This window comes from Salmo salar, chromosome ssa09 (genome assembly GCF_905237065.1).
Source record: "Salmo salar chromosome ssa09, Ssal_v3.1, whole genome shotgun sequence".
NCBI lineage: Eukaryota > Metazoa > Chordata > Actinopteri > Salmoniformes > Salmonidae > Salmo > Salmo salar.
The window spans coordinates 78574969-78590899 of NC_059450.1; the positions used below are offsets into that span (position 1 = coordinate 78574969).

At 47.6% G+C, this 15931-nt stretch overlaps 1 protein-coding gene across 14 annotated transcripts in view; it reads right to left on the reverse strand.

Annotated features, from left to right (window-relative positions):
• Window positions 1–15931, reverse strand: part of LOC106611981 (mitogen-activated protein kinase kinase kinase kinase 4) — a 144199-nt gene that overhangs the window by 63669 nt on the left and 64599 nt on the right. For 9 of the 14 annotated variants that reach the window (XR_006771060.1, XR_001330197.2, XR_006771061.1 and 6 more), the window contains exons 15-17: window positions 11232–11432; window positions 7877–8035; window positions 4090–4221 (exon numbers count right to left, since the gene is read on the reverse strand). Coding sequence is in view for 11 of the 14 variants with exons in the window: in XM_045724060.1 (XP_045580016.1) it covers window positions 4090–4221; window positions 7877–8035; window positions 11232–11432 (492 nt within the window). In the remaining 3 variants the exon portion in view is untranslated. Of the gene's footprint in view, window positions 1–4089; window positions 4222–7876; window positions 8036–8101; window positions 9687–11231; window positions 11433–15931 lie in introns of those variants that run through there. The other 5 variants (XM_045724061.1, XM_045724063.1, XM_045724064.1 and 2 more) reach the window with 5 other exon arrangements.

Sequence of the window (15931 nt, forward strand, 5' to 3'; positions counted from 1 at the left end):
CAGCTCGTTACCTGTATAAAAGACACCTGGGAGCCAGAAATCTTTCTGATTGAGAGGGGGTCAAATACATATTTCCCTCATTAAAATGCAAATCAATTTATAACATTTTTGACATGCGTTTTTCTGGATATTTTTGTTGTTATTCTGTCTCTGACTTTTCAAATAAACCTACCATTAAAATTATAGACTGATCCTATCTTTATCAGTGGGCAAACGTACAAAATCAGCAGGGGATCAAATACATTTTTCCCCCACTGTAGATTACTTGTTAGATATTACTGCACTGTCGGAACTAGAAGCACAAGCATTTCGCTACATTCACATTAACATCTGCTAACCATGTGTATGTGACATTGTAAACTGGTTACCAACGTAATTATAACAGTAAAAAGTTATGTTTTGTTAAAGATTAATAAGATGTATAGGAACTGAATATTCTTGTCAACAACAGCAAGTGTTTATAAAAAATAAAGTTTTTACCCTGTAGCCTAATCTGACTACTGTTACCATCAATCTAATGCGTTGTAACAACTGATCTGCAATTGCGATAGAACATTGATAACTTCCGATTTAATTAACTAAACACGTCCATTAATAATTGCATAATAACACAATGCTGCAAATTGTGGCACAAATTGCTATGACTCCAATGATATCGTAATTTACACATATTGATTCTATCAAATGGTAGCCTACAATGGCATATAGATTAATAGGCTACTTGATGGCCAACAGAGGCAAATGTATAATTCTCCACAATTAGCCAAATGTCACTTTCATTGAGGACTTTCCCCCATAAAAATAACCACGTGAGGGAGTTCCATAACTTCCATTTACCATTTCCACCCGGGCAGCCCCAGAGACCCAAGAATTGAGCATGCATAAACCACCCTGCTTGATACCGTTTCCTTTAAGCAGTCAACATTAGAACGCAGGTTAAACCACCTCCGAGCGGATTTATGTACTGCGCTCTAGTGCGCCCAAAGTCGTTTTCCAGTGCTTTGTCTGCATTATTTCTTTATTTGTATCAGTTCTAGTGTGATAATATGTTTTAATTAAGGAAAAAGGTGTGGAAATAGGTGTCTCCATGATGACAATCTAAATAGCCTACCTACAACCGGTAAAAAGTTGTCACAACGTGTGCATTTACTGATCTCGCTCCTTTCGCTCACGTGACTCAGCCAATCACTGCCTGACAGTCAGCAGCAGGTCACAGTCAAATATATATTTTATAAGAAATGGCATGGCGGCAGCGGTGCAGATTAGCCCAAATACCTACAACCCTCGACCAATACATTTTCACCAGAGACATCGTTTTCAAAGTAGCCCAATTTGGCGGGGAAACTGCGGACATGGCAACACTGGGTGCGAGAAGTAGTGGTGCTTGGGTAAAATCACTAAGGAAGCCAAGCCAGGAAAAAGCCATATTACAACCTTCAGTATGTTATGATAATTGCATTGTTTGCTCTATAACCACTTGTTCATACGCCATCGTGATATACAATAAGGCCGGACAACAAAAAGACAAATGTCACACAGTGACAGAATAAATTTAACTAACGTAAACTCACCCCATTCCGTACAAATGTGTGCAACCACAACATTCAGACGAGGCTACAAAGAAAACTAATGGGACTGTGTTGACTTCAAAATCTGGGGTGTAAACTACGTTTCTATTCAAGCGTTGATCGACATGGTAATGGCTCTATAGTATTGTAGAAAAAACTGACCCTCCGTTACATCGTGACGTGTCATGCGGTAACGTACAGCATGCATAAAGCAACTATTTCTGTCTTACAATCTCTCTCCACCAGGTGTAGCACTTCTCTCATCGTTTAAAAACAAGAAAGGGACAGTGACGGGGGTAAGGGGGGATACCTAGTCATTTTTTGCGTCATCACTGTTAGCGATCATGACTTTCAAAGCCGCTGTTTACTTCTGAAGATCACTTTAGCACCGCCCTAAAAACCCGATTCAAATTCGACACAAACCTTCAAATAGGTATGTAATGACACATTATATAAACTCTTTATAGTGTTTTATTTACATTTTAGAGGCGATAAGGTGATAAGTTGGACAGATCGACACATCTCCTCTCCTTCTCACTATCATGCATTAGTTTCGCTTCCCCACCCGCCATTTCTAAAAAGACCCGACGGAGCGCATTGCCTACATGAATTATGCAGAAACGGGCAGCATGAAGGTCATGTCATTAATTTTGTTGGAAAGGGGAGAAATTGTGCTTTACAATGGTATTGACATTACAGTTGATCTGGAAGTATTACGTTTATGAGGCGCTAAAATAAGGTCAATTGTACAGACCAAGGCGATGTACAAAAGTGAGTGAGTTTACGTTACACATACATTTGTTTCATCACAAAACCCGAGAGTAACATCTGTCCATTGAAGTCCACAAAGCAAATATTGCATGTACAAATAGTTATGACCTGCAGTATGGTCAAGCAAGATCATGTTTTCAACAGTTTACTAAACAACTACTGATATATACCCATGGAGTTACCACAGGTCAGCACAAAGACAACAGGAGCCCTGTCTCCGTTATTCCAGCACCATTTCAACATTTCAACATTATCAAATCAAAAAGGCTATATATGCTCAGTTTAATACACTGAAAACAAACTTAAAGATACCAAAAACTATTTAGTGCAATCATTGTTGCGAAATGTCATGTGGCTGTCCATGCGACTGATTTGTGTGTGTGTGTGTGTGTGTGTGTGTGTGTGTGTGTGTGTGTGTGTGTGTGTGTGTGTGTGTGTGTGTGTGCAAGTAAAACAAAAAATGTTACTCACCCTACCTGTAAACTAGTTGAATGCCAATGCCATCCTCCTCTCTTTCATGTTGGCAAGAACAGTCTATGGCTCTGTCATACAGTACACTTTTAGTTTTGTTGTCATAGGCTACCTATGCTTGCTTGCTAGCCTAACTTCCTCGCATGAGCAACAATGAACCAGCTAAGTCAGCTAGCTAGTTAATGTGAACTTTCTAGGCTACATTGAACATCAATCGTCTCAGGCCAGTGACACAACATATTCATTTATGGTTAGATCAGAATTGCTGTCATAATCATTGGTCTATACAGAGAATTAAATCAAAACCACATGTCCAAATCCCCATCTCCATCCACTGCTGAGGAAAGAGCCGATTTAGCAAGCTAGCTACTGCAGAACATGGTGTGAAGCAAAATCCAATCTTGCCTCTCTTGGGCAACGTTTTGATGCACCTGGACAACCTACAGTTGAGCTCAGCTCAGCTCAACGCTGATGGGCTAATTCTTTTATGTATTTTTTTTAAAATCAAAGTAGGCCAAATGCTTGCTGGCAATCAAATGCTACGGCAGCAACATGTTATATTCGTTTGGTCCTAACACCATCAGATACATGGACTACAAATACTGAGAATGAGGGGCGCTGTTTCCCTCGCTCAAATGATTTCTCTGGTGAGATTCAGCAACTTGCGAACTGATAGAAAATGATGAAAACACAGAGAGAGACGAAAGATACATTATTTTATAATATTTGGGGAAGCCTGGCTTGCCTTGGCATCCACGAATACACAACACTGAGTGCAGGTGAACAAACAGCTGACCCGCGCATCAATAACACACACACATACATACCCTCCCCTCCCCCACCCCACACACACATACCACACAAATACAAACACACACCACTCAGATCCAAATATACACCACACATACAGAACACTGTATGGTACTGTATACACACAACAGACAGACAGACAGACAGACAGACACAGACAGACAGACAGACAGACAGACAGACAGACAGACAGACAGACAGACAGACAGACAGACAGACAGACAGACAGACAGACAGACAGACAGACAGACAGACAGACAGACAGACAGACAGACAGACAGACAGACAGACAGACAGACAGACCATATACCTCACAGATATAGTGCTGTACATGCACACAACCGGAAGACAGACAGACAGATCATATACCTCACAGATATAGTGCTGTACATGCACACAACCGGAAGACAGACAGACAGACAAAAACCTTTAGTTACACCTGATGTGAGATCGATTAAGTCTGACCAACCTTTGGTGGGTGCTCCACAGAGCTTGGGAAGTCCCAGAAGACATCATCAAACGTAGGAGACATGGGAGTGGTGGCCATGTCAGACATAGAGCTGCTGTGAGGGGCGTCTCGACTGGAGCCAAGATTGGCATTCTGAAATTGAGACTTAGTTTAGTTCAGGGCATTTATTTTTGGATACGTACAGCTCTGGGTTAGATTACTTTATTTAGTGACACATTGGTCACCTCCCAAGTGCCACCGCATTCCCTGCATAGTGCATTACATGCAATCATATGGGCCCTGGTTAAAAGTTTAATATATAGGTAATAAGGTACTATTTGGGAGAGAGCCTCTGAGTACTGTAGGTACTACAGACAAGATGGGGAATATGAATGAGGAGGTAGTAGCAGTAGTTGTTGCACAGATAGAACAATGAGTCAGATATTTAACCAGATGTTTAAATGTGAAGCATTCAGTTGGCGTTTCCACTCACTACCAAATATGGTGAGGAACGGAAGCACAGTGGACAGCAGTGGGAGAAGATGGAGTGAGATGGATTTTGGCCGACATTCTGCTAATTTTCTCATCTATGAAACATTTGATCTCCATACAGTTTACTGTTTCCAAAACTAGAATCTGTAACAGAGTGGAATGCGTTTTGTAGACTTTAGCCTTTGCCAGTTTAGAAAAATTATATTTAGAAGGAGTGCAAAGGCGAATTGAATTATAGTACATGCGCACTTAACAGAGTAGGTGTTCCTTAACCAAAATATGCAAATAAATGCTAGAACGCGCCAGTAGGATCTCACTAGCTCGTGCTTGGCTCTGCCCACTATGATTTGCTCCCATTGGAAACGACAGGCTCTGGTCTATCTTGGGTTAGTTATGAAAATATTTGGTTGTAGGGTTCTGGGTAATGTATAAGGAAGGAAAACTATGTAACCACTGAGCACACACCTGGGATGGCACATAGAATATTTATACAGACACGGTCAAATACAGTGCATTCGGAAGTAAATAAAAATTCCATTTATCAATCTACACACAATACGCCATAATGACGAGCAAAAACAGGTTTAGACATTTTTGCTTATTTATTAAAAGTAAAAAACTGAAATGTCACATTTACAAAAGTATTCAGACCCTCTACTCAGTACTGTAGTCGCTGCACCTTTGGCAGCGACTACAACCTCGAGTCTTCTTGTGTATGACACTACAAGCTTGGCACACCTGCATTTGTGGAGTTTCTCCCATTCTTCTCTGCAGATCCTCTCAAGCTCTGTCAGGTTGGATGGGGAGCGTCACTGAACAGCTATTTTCAGGTCTCTCCAGAGATGTTAGATCGGGTTCAAATCCGGGCTCTGGCTGGGCCACTCAAAGACATTCACAGACTTGTTCTGAAGCCACTCCTGCGTTGTCTTGGCTGTGTGCTTAGGGTCATTGTCCTGTTGGAAGGTGAAGCTTTGACCCAGTCTGAGCTGTCTGGAGCAGGTTTTCATCAAGCATCTCTCTGTACTTTGATCCGTTCATCTTTCCCCTCGATCCTGACTAGTCTCCCAGTCCCTGCCACGGAAAAATATCTCTACACCATGATGCTGCAACCACCATGCTTCACCGTAGGGATGGTATTGGCCAGGTGATGAGCGGTGCCTGGTTTCCTCCGGACGTGTCACTTGGCATTCATGCCACAGTGTTCAATCTTGGTTTCATCATACCAGAGAATATTGTTTCTCATGGTCTGAGAGGTGCCTTTTGGCAAACTCAAGCGGTCTGTCATGTGCCTTTTACTGAGAAGTAGCTTCCGTCTGGCAACTCTACCATAAAGGCCTGATTGGTGGAGTGCTGCAAAGATGGTTGTCCTTCTGGAAGGTTCTGCCATCTCCACAGAGAAACTCTAGAGCTCTATCAGAGTGACCAATGGGTTCTTGGTCACCTCCCTGACCAAGGCTCTTCTCACCCAATTGTTCAGTTTGGCCCGGTGTCCAGCTCTAGGAAGAGTCTTGTTGGTTCCAAACTTCTTCCGTTTAAGAATGATGGAGGCCACTGTGTTCTTAGGGAACTTCAAGGCTGCAGAAATGTATTGGTACACTTCCCCAGATCTGCTTTTCGACACTATCCTGTCTCGGAGCTCTATGAACAATTATTTTGACTTCATGGCTGGGTCTGAATACTTATGTAAATAAGGTATTTCTATTTTTTGTTTGTAAAAAATGTGAAAACATTTATAAAAAACTGTTTTCGCTTTGTCATTATGGAGTATTATGTGGAGATTGATGAGGATTTTCTTAATCTATTTTAGAATAAGGATGTAACCTAACAAAATGTGGAAAAAGTGAAGGGGTTTGAATACTTTCCGAATGCACTGTATATTGGCACCCTTGCACGATTCACTATTTCTTGTAAAATAAGTTGAATTTGAAAAAAATGTTGGTGTTCACATGTGTATTTTTTTTATTTACAACTGGACAGAACCAAAACAAATAATAATATCAAAACTGTAATTGAGATTCTTCAATTCAAAGTAAAGAAAAATGACCCCAGAGAACGCGTTTCCACTGCTCCAGAATCCAACGGCGGCGAGCTTTACACCACTCCAGACAACGCTTGACTTTGCGCATGGTGATCTTAGGCTTGTGTGTGGCTGCTCGGCCATGGAAACCCATTTCATGAAGCTCCCAAGGAACAGTTATTGTGCTGATGTTGCTTCCAGGGGCAGTTTGAAACTCGGTAGTGCGTTTTGCAACAGAGGACAGATGATTTTTACGCGCTACGTGCTTCAGTACTCGGAGGTCCCGTTCTGTGAGATTGTGTGGCCTACCACTTCGCGGCTGAGCCATTGTTGCTCCCAGACATTTCCACTTCACAATAACCGCACTTACAGTTGACCGGGGCAGCTCTAGCAGGGCAGAAATTTGACAAACTGACTTGTTGGAAAGGTGGAATCGTATTACAATGCCACGTTGAATGTCACTGAGCTCTTCAGTACGGACCATTCTACTGCCAATGTTTGTCTATGGAGATCGCATGGCTGTGTGCTCAATTAAATACACCTGTCAGTAACGGGTGTGGCTGAAATAGCCGAATCCACTAATTTGAAGGGGTGTCCACATACCTTTGGCCATGTGTATATTTCACAGCAGTTTAGATGGTACAATGATAGGCAAACTATTATAGCTTTAGCAACCAGGAAAATGTGGAGTGATTTCTGCATAGTGCAAATTTAACAGTATTGCACTTTTCATGTAGCATACTTTTTGCCAGCTGAACTGAACGTTCAAATCCTGTTACTGCAGGATTCTTTTGCTGTGACAATATAGGTAAAATTAAGATCCTACATCTGTACCTTCCCAATAGAACAGCTGACACAAACTGTAGGAGAGTACAAAATATGTTGCAATGATCAAAATATATTTTCAAAGCCATGACACACATTTGATTGTTCAATAGGGTCTTGCAAGAGGTATTGTAATTTCATAATAAACAGAAACAGAATGACATTTACAGAGATTTGTCATCTTAAATTCACAGTGACTGATAAAGAGAGGCAATGCCTATTCTCGGAATTGTGTGCTAACCCTTTACTTTGAGTATGTTTGGCAGCTTGTTTAAAAGAACTGTGTTAATGTTAAGTATGTATGGTTGTGGAAGTCCTACATCAATGTAATGTACACTGTAAGTACATTTTGTATATGACTACTGTAGATACATAATGATTTTCCAAACTGGGGCAAATAAAGATATTGATTGATTTGATTGATTGGTGGAGTTCGGGTACGCTGGTTTCGGCAGGGGGGTGGGGCTACGTTACCTGTCGTATGGCAGCCCTCTGCGTGGCAGGGGTACAGGGGCTGGAGCTGCTCCCAGAGCTCAGTCTGGTATGGACACGCAGGGGGAGGGGCATCGCAGTCAGCACTCTGTTCAGGTTGGCCTGATAGCTGTCAGAAACCTTCACCCTGTCCATCTCCATCTGAGCAACATGGAAGAGCTGTCAGAAACCTTCACCCTGTCCATCTCCATCTGAGCAACATGGAAGAGCAGTCAGAAACCTTCACCCTGTCCATCTCCATCTGAGCAACATGGAAGAGCTGTCAGAAACCTTCACCCTGTCCATCTCCATCTGAGCAACATGGAAAGAGCTGTCAGAAACCTTCACCCTGTCCATCTCCATCTGAGCAACATGGAAGAGCAGTCGGAAACCTTCACCCTGTCCATCTCCATCTGAGCAACATGGAAGAGCTGTCAGAAACCTTCACCTTGTCCATCTCCATCTGAGCAACATGGAAGAGCTGTCAGAAACCTTCACACTGTCCATCTCCATCTGAGCAACATGGAAGAGCTGTCAGAAACCTTCACACTGTCCATCTCCATCTGAGCAACATGGAAGAGCAGTCAGAAACATTCACCCTGTCCATCCCCATCTGAGCAACATGGAAGAGCAGTCAGAACCCTTCACCCTGTCCATCTCCATCTGAGCAACATGGAAGAGCAGTCAGAACCCTTCACCCTGTCCATCTCCATCTGAGCAACATGGAAGAGCAGTCAGAAACCTTCACCCTGTCCATCTCCATCTGAGCAACATGGAAGAGCAGTCAGAACCCTTCACCCTGTCCATCTCCATCTGAGCAACATGGAAGAGCTGTCAGAAACCTCCACCCTGTCCATCTCCATCTGAGCAACATGGAAGAGCTGTCAGAAACCTTCACCCTGTCCATCTCCATCTGAGCAACATGGAAGAGCAGTCAGAAACCTACACCCTGTCCATCTCCATCTGAGCAACATGGAAGAGCTGTCAGAAACCTACACCCTGTCCATCTCCATCTGAGCAACATGGAAGAGCTGTCAGAAACCTACACCCTGTCCATCTCCATCTGAGCAACATGGAAGAGCAGTCAGAAACCTTCACCCTGTCCATCGCCATCTGAGCAACATGGAAGAGCTGTCAGAAAACTTCACCCTGTCCATCTCCATCTGAGCAACATGGAAGAGCAGTCAGAAACCTTCACCCTGTCCATCTCCATGTGAGCAACATGGAAGAGCTGTCAGAAACCTTCACCCTGTCCATCTCTATCTGAGCAACATGGAAGAGCTGTCAGAAACCTTCACCCTGTCCATCTCCATCTGAGCAACATGGAAGAGCTGTCAGAAACCTTCACCCTGTCCATCTCCATCTGAGCAACATGGAAGAGCAGTCAGAAACCTTCACCCTGTCCATCTCCATCTGAGCAACATGGAAGAGCCGTCAGAAACTTTCACCCTGTCCATCTCCATCTGAGCAACATGGAAGAGCAGTCAGAAACCTTCACCCTGTCCATCTCCATCTGAGCAACATGGAAGAGCTGTCAGAAACCTTCACCCTGTCCATCTCCATCTGAGCAACATGGAAGAGCAGTCAGAAACCTTCACCCTGTCCATCTCCATCTGAGCAACATGGAAGAGCAGTCAGAAACCTTCACCCTGTCCATCTCCATCTGAGCAACATGGAAGAGCAGTCAGAAACCTTCACCCTGTCCATCTCCATCTGAGCAACATGGAAGAGCAGTCAGAAACCTTCACCCTGTCCATCTCCATCTGAGCAACATGGAAGAGCTGTCAGAAACCTTCACCCTGTCCATCTCCATCTGAGCAACATGGAAGAGCAGTCAGAACCTGACACCTGGACACTGGAGTCAGACAGTATTACAGCATACTGGAATATCAAATATCACTAATAACGCAAAACGGAGACACTTGGATATCAGACATGAATGACCACCAAAACAAACACAACGCTAGACAGACAGACAGAGAGACAAACAGGGAAGTGGGACAGACAGAGAGACAGACAGGGAAGTGGGACAGACATAGACACATACATGGCAGTGGGACAGACAAAGAGGCAGACAGGGAGGGTCAACATAGAGAGAGACAGACACGTCAGTGGGGCAGACATAGAAACAGACAGGGCAGTGAGATAGACAGAGAGACAGACAGGATAGTGGGACAGACAGAGAGACAGACAGGGCAGTGGGACAGACATAGACACATACATGGCAGTGGGACAGACAGAGAGACAGACAGGGACAGTCAACAGACAGAGAGACAGACACGGCAGTGGGACAGACATAGAAACAGAGAGGGCAGTGGGATAGACAGAGAGACAGACAGGGAGACAGACATGTTAGTGGGACAGACAGAGAGACAGACAGGGCAGTGGGACAGACATAGAGAAAGACAGGGGCAGTTGGACAGATGGAGAGACAGACAGGAAAGTGGGACAGAGGAACAGACAGGGAAGTGGGACAGACAGACAGACAGACAGACAGACAGACAGACAGACAGACAGACAGACAGACAGGGGCAGTGGGACAGACAGGGAGACAGACAGGGGCAGTGGGACAGCATTAGATATAAACAGGGGTAGTGGGACAGACAGAGAGACAAACAGGAAGATGGGTGAGACAGGGAAAGACATGGCAGTGGGACAGACTGAGAGACAGACAGGGGCAGTGGAACAGATATAGAGACAGAGAGGGACAATGGGACAGACATAGAGACAGACAGGGGCAGTGGGTCAGACATAGAGACAGACAGGGGCAGTGGGACAGACAGACAGAGAGACAGACAGGGAAGTAGGACAGACAGCGACAGACAGGGGCAGTGGGACAGAAATAGAGATAGACAGGGTTAGTGGGACAAGCAGAGAGACAAACAGAAAGGTGGGACAGACAGAGAAACAGATATGTCAGTGGGTCAGAGAGAGACAGACAGGGCAGTGGGACAGACAGAGAGACAGACAGAGGCAGTGAGACAAACAAAGAGACAGACAAAGAGACAGACAGGGGCCGTGGGACAGGCAGAGAGACAGACAGGGAAGTGGGACAGACAAAGAGACAGATGAGGGCAGTGGGACAGACAGAGAGACAGACAGGGAAGTGGGACAGACAGAGAGACAGACAGGGGTAGTGGGACAGACAGAGAGACAGACAGGTGCAGTGGGACAGGCATAGAGATAGACCGGGGTAGTGGGACAGACAGAGAGACAGACAGGGCAGTGGGACAGACAGAGAGACGGAAATGGCGGTGGGACAGACAGAGACAGGGCAGTGGGTCAGAGAGAGGTAGCGGGGAGGGGGGCTGAGGGAGACAGGGGGAGTGGGACAAAGGGGAGGGTCAGGGGACTTTACCACTTTGCGCTGGCTATTTGCGGGGCAGTTATGCGTGGCGCTAGCAGCCTTGTGGGGCTCCCTCTTTTTGTGTCTGTGGTCGTGCTGAAGTGAAAGCAGCTGCGTCTGGTCTTTGGGCAGCGTGCGGTGGAACTTTTTACCCTGCTGCTGCTGGGGCTGCTGCTGAGGATGAGACTGTGGAGGTGGAGGCTCAGTCCTCCTCTACACAACAACAGAGACAAACACAGGACACTGACGTTCTGAAGCCTCATCCCGGGCCTGCAGTACTGCCCCCAAACAGATAGATAACAGAGCCATGTGGCCAATGCTACAGCCTGGAAACGGCTGCTTTCAATAGAGCATCTACTGTAGCAAGCAGCCCCTGCAGGAGACTCTACTGTAGCTAGCAGACCCTTCGGGAGACTCTACTGTAGCTAGCAGACCCTTCGGGAGACTCTACTGTCGCTGGGAGATCCTCCAGGAGCCTCTACTGTAGCTATCAGACCCTCCAAGAGCCTCTACTGTAGCTAGCAGACTCTTCAGGAGACTCTCTGTAGCTAGCTGACCCTGGCCCTGCAGGAAACTCTACTGTAGCTAGCAGACCCTGGCCCTGCAGGAAACTCTACTGCAGCTAGCAGACCCTGGCCTGCAGGAAACTCTACTGCAGCTAGCAGACTCTGGCCCTGCAGGAAACTCTACTGTAGCTAGCAGACCCTGGCCCTGCAGGAAACTCTACTGTAGCTAGCAGACCCTGGCCCTGCAGGAAACTCTACTGTAGCTAGCAGAACCTGGCCCTGCAGGAAGCTCTACTGTATCTAGCAGACTCTGGCCCTGCAAGAAACTCTACTGTATCTAGCAGACTCTGGCCCTGCAGGAAACTCTACTGTAGCTAGCAGACCCTGGCCCTGCAGGATCCTCTACTGTATCTAGCAGACCCTGGCCCTGCAGGAAACTCTACTGTAGCTAGCAGACTCTGGTCCTGCAGGAAACTCTACTGTAGCTAGCAGACTCTGGCCCTGCAGGAAACTCTACTGTAGCTAGCAGACCCTGGCCCTGCAGGATCCTCTACTGTATCTAGCAGACTCTGGCCATGCAGGAAACTCTACTGTATCTAGCAGACTCTGGCCCTGCAGGATCCTCTACTGTAGCTAGCAAACCCTGGCCCTGCAGGAAACTCTACTGCAGCTAGCAGACCCTGGCCCTGCAGGAAACTCTACTGCAGCTAGCAGACTCTGGCCCTGCAGGAAACTCTACTGTAGCTAGCAGACCCTGGCCCTGCAGGAAACTCTACTGTATCTAGCAGACTCTGGCCCTGCAGGAAACTCTACTGTAGCTAGCAGACCCTGGCCCTGCAGGAAACTCTACTGTATCTAGCAGACTCTGGCCCTGCTGGAAACTCTACTGTAGCTAGCAGACTCTGGCCTTGCAGGAAACTCTACTGTAGCTAGCAGACTCTGGCCCTGCAGGAAACTCTACTGCAGCTAGCAGACTCTGGCCCTTCAGGAAACTCTACTGTATCTAGCAGACTCTGGCCCTGCAGGAAACTCTACTGTATCTAGCAGACTCTGTCCCTGCAGGAAACTCTACTGTAGCTAGCAGACCCTGGCCCTGCAGGATCCTCTACTGTAGCTAGCAGACCCTGGCCCTGCAGGAAACTCTACTGCAGCTAGCAGACCCTGGCCCTGCAGGAAACTCTACTGCAGCTAGCAGACTCTGGCCCTGCAGGATCCTCTACTGTAGCTAGCAGACCCTGGCCCTGCAGGAAACTCTACTGCAGCTAGCAGACTCTGGCCCTGCAGGATCCTCTACTGTAGCTAGCAAACCCTGGCCCTGCAGGAAACTCTACTGCAGCTAGCAGACCCTGGCCCTGCAGGAAACTCTACTGCAGCTAGCAGACTCTGGCCCTGCAGGAAACTCTACTGTAGCTAGCAGACCCTGGCCCTGCAGGAAACTCTACTGCAGCTAGCAGACACTGGCCCTGCAGGAAACTCTACTGCAGCTAGCAGACTCTGGCCCTGCAGGAAACTCTACTGTATCTAGCAGACTCTGGCCCTGCAGGAAACTCTACAGTAGTTAGCAGACTCTGGCCCTGCAGGATCCTCTACTGTAGCTAGCAGACTCTGGCCCTGCAGGAAACTCTACTGCAGCTAGCAGACTCTGGACGTGCAGGAAACTCTACTGCAGCTAGCAGACTCTGGCCCTGCAGGAAACTCTACTGCAGCTAGCAGACTCTGGCCCTGCAGGATCCTCTACTGTAGCTAGCAGACCCTTGCCCTGCAGGAAACTCTACTGTATCTAGCAGACTCTGGCCCTGCAGGAAACTCTACTGTAGCTAGCAGACCCTGGCCCTGCAGGAAACTCTACTGTATCTAGCAGACTCTGGCCCTGCAGGAAACTCTACTGTATCTAGCAGACTCTGGCCCTGCAGGAAACTCTACTGTAGCTAGCAGACCCTGGCCCTGCAGGATCCTCTACTGTATCTAGCAGACCCTGGCCCTGCAGGAAACTCTACTGTAGCTAGCAGACTCTGGTCCTGCAGGAAACTCTACTGTAGCTAGCAGACTCTGGCCCTGCAGGAAACTCTACTGTAGCTAGCAGACCCTGGCCCTGCAGGATCCTCTACTGTATCTAGCAGACTCTGGCCATGCAGGAAACTCTACTGTATCTAGCAGACTCTGGCCCTGCAGGAAACTCTACTGTAGCTAGCAGACCCTGGCCCTGCAGGATCCTCTACTGTATCTAGCAGACCCTGGCCCTGCAGGAAACTCTACTGTATCTAGCAGACTCTGGCCCTGCAGGAAACTGTACTGTAGCTAGCAGACTCTGGCCCTGCAGGAAACTCTATTGCAGCTAGCAGACTCTGGCACTGCAGGAAACTCTACTGTAGCTAGCAGACCCTGGCCCTGCAGGAAACTCTTCTGTATCTAGCAGACTCTGGCCCTGCAGGAAACTCTACAGTAGTTAGGAGACTCTGGCCCTGCAGGATCCTCTACTGTAGCTAGCAGACTCTGGCCCTGCAGGAAACTCTACTGCAGCTAGCAGACTCTGGCCCTGCAGGAAACTCTACTGCAGCTAGCAGACTCTGGCCCTGCAGGAAATTCTACTGCAGCTAGCAGACTCTGGCCCTGCAGGATCCTCTACTGTAGCTAGCAGACCCTGGCCCTGCAGGAAACTCTACTGTATCTAGCAGACTCTGGCCCTGCAGGAAACTCTACTGTAGCTAGCAGACCCTGGCCCTGCAGGAAAGTCTACTGTATCTAGCAGCCCCTGCAGGAGACTCTACTGTAGCTAGCAGACCCTTTGGGAGACTCTACTGTAGCTAGCAGACCCTTCGGGGAGACTCTACTGTCGCTGGCAGATCCTCCAGGAGCCTCTACTGTAGCTATCAGACCCTCCAAGAGCCTCTACTGTAGCTAGCAGACTCTTCAGGAGACTCTCTGTAGCTAGCTGACCCTGGCCCTGCAGGAAACTCTACTGCAGCTAGCAGACTCTGGCCCTGCTGGAAACTCTACTGTAGCTAGCAGACTCTGGCCTTGCAGGATACTCTACTGTAGCTAGCAGACTCTGGCCCTGCAGGAAACTCTACTGCAGCTAGCAGACTCTGGCCCTGCAGGAAACTCTACTGTATCTAGCAGACTCTGGCCCTGCAGGAAACTCTACTGTAGCTAGCAGACCCTGGCCCTGCAGGATCCTCTACTGTAGCTAGCAGACCCTGGCCCTGCAGGAAACTCTACTGCAGCTAGCAGACCCTGGCCCTACAGGAAACTCTACTGCAGCTAGCAGACTCTGGCCCTGCAGGATCCTCTACTGTAGCTAGCAGACCCTGGCCCTGCAGGAAACTCTACTGCAGCTAGCAGACTCTGGCCCTGCAGGATCCTCTACTGTAGCTAGCAGACCCTGGCCCTGCAGGAAACTCTACTGCAGCTAGCAGACCCTGGCCCTGCAGGAAACTCTACTGCAGCTAGCAGACTCTGGCCCTGCAGGAAACTCTACTGTAGCTAGCAGAACCTGGCCCTGCAGGAAGCTCTACTGTATCTAGCAGACCCTGGCCCTGCAGGAAACTCTACTGTAGCTAGCAGACTCTGGTCCTGCAGGAAACTCTACTGTAGCTAGCAGACTCTGGCCCTGCAGGAAACTCTACTGTAGCTAGCAGACCCTGGCCCTGCAGGATCCTGTACTGTATCTAGCAGACTCTGGCCATGCAGGAATCTCTACTGTATCTAGCAGACTCTGGCCCTGCAGGATCCTGTACTGTAGCTAGCAGACCCTGGCCCTGCAGGAAACTCTACTGCAGCTAGCAGACCCTGGCCCTGCAGGAAACTCTACTGCAGCTAGCAGACTCTGGCCCTGCAGGAAACTCTACTGTAGCTAGCAGACCCTGGCCCTGCAGGAAACTCTACTGTATCTAGCAGACTCTGGCCCTGCAGGAAACTCTACTGTAGCTAGCAGACCCTGGCCCTGCAGGAAACTCTACTGTATCTAGCAGACTCTGGCCCTGCTGGAAACTCTACTGTAGCTAGCAGACTCTGGCCTTGCAGGAAACTCTACTGTAGCTAGCAGACTCTGGCCCTGCAGGAAACTCTACTGCAGCTAGCAGACTCTGGCCCTGCAGGAAACTCTACTGTATCTAGCAGACTCTGGCCCTGCAGGAAACTCTACTGTATCTAGCAGACTCTGTCCCTGCAGGAAACTCTACTGTAGCTAGCAGACCCTGGCCCTGC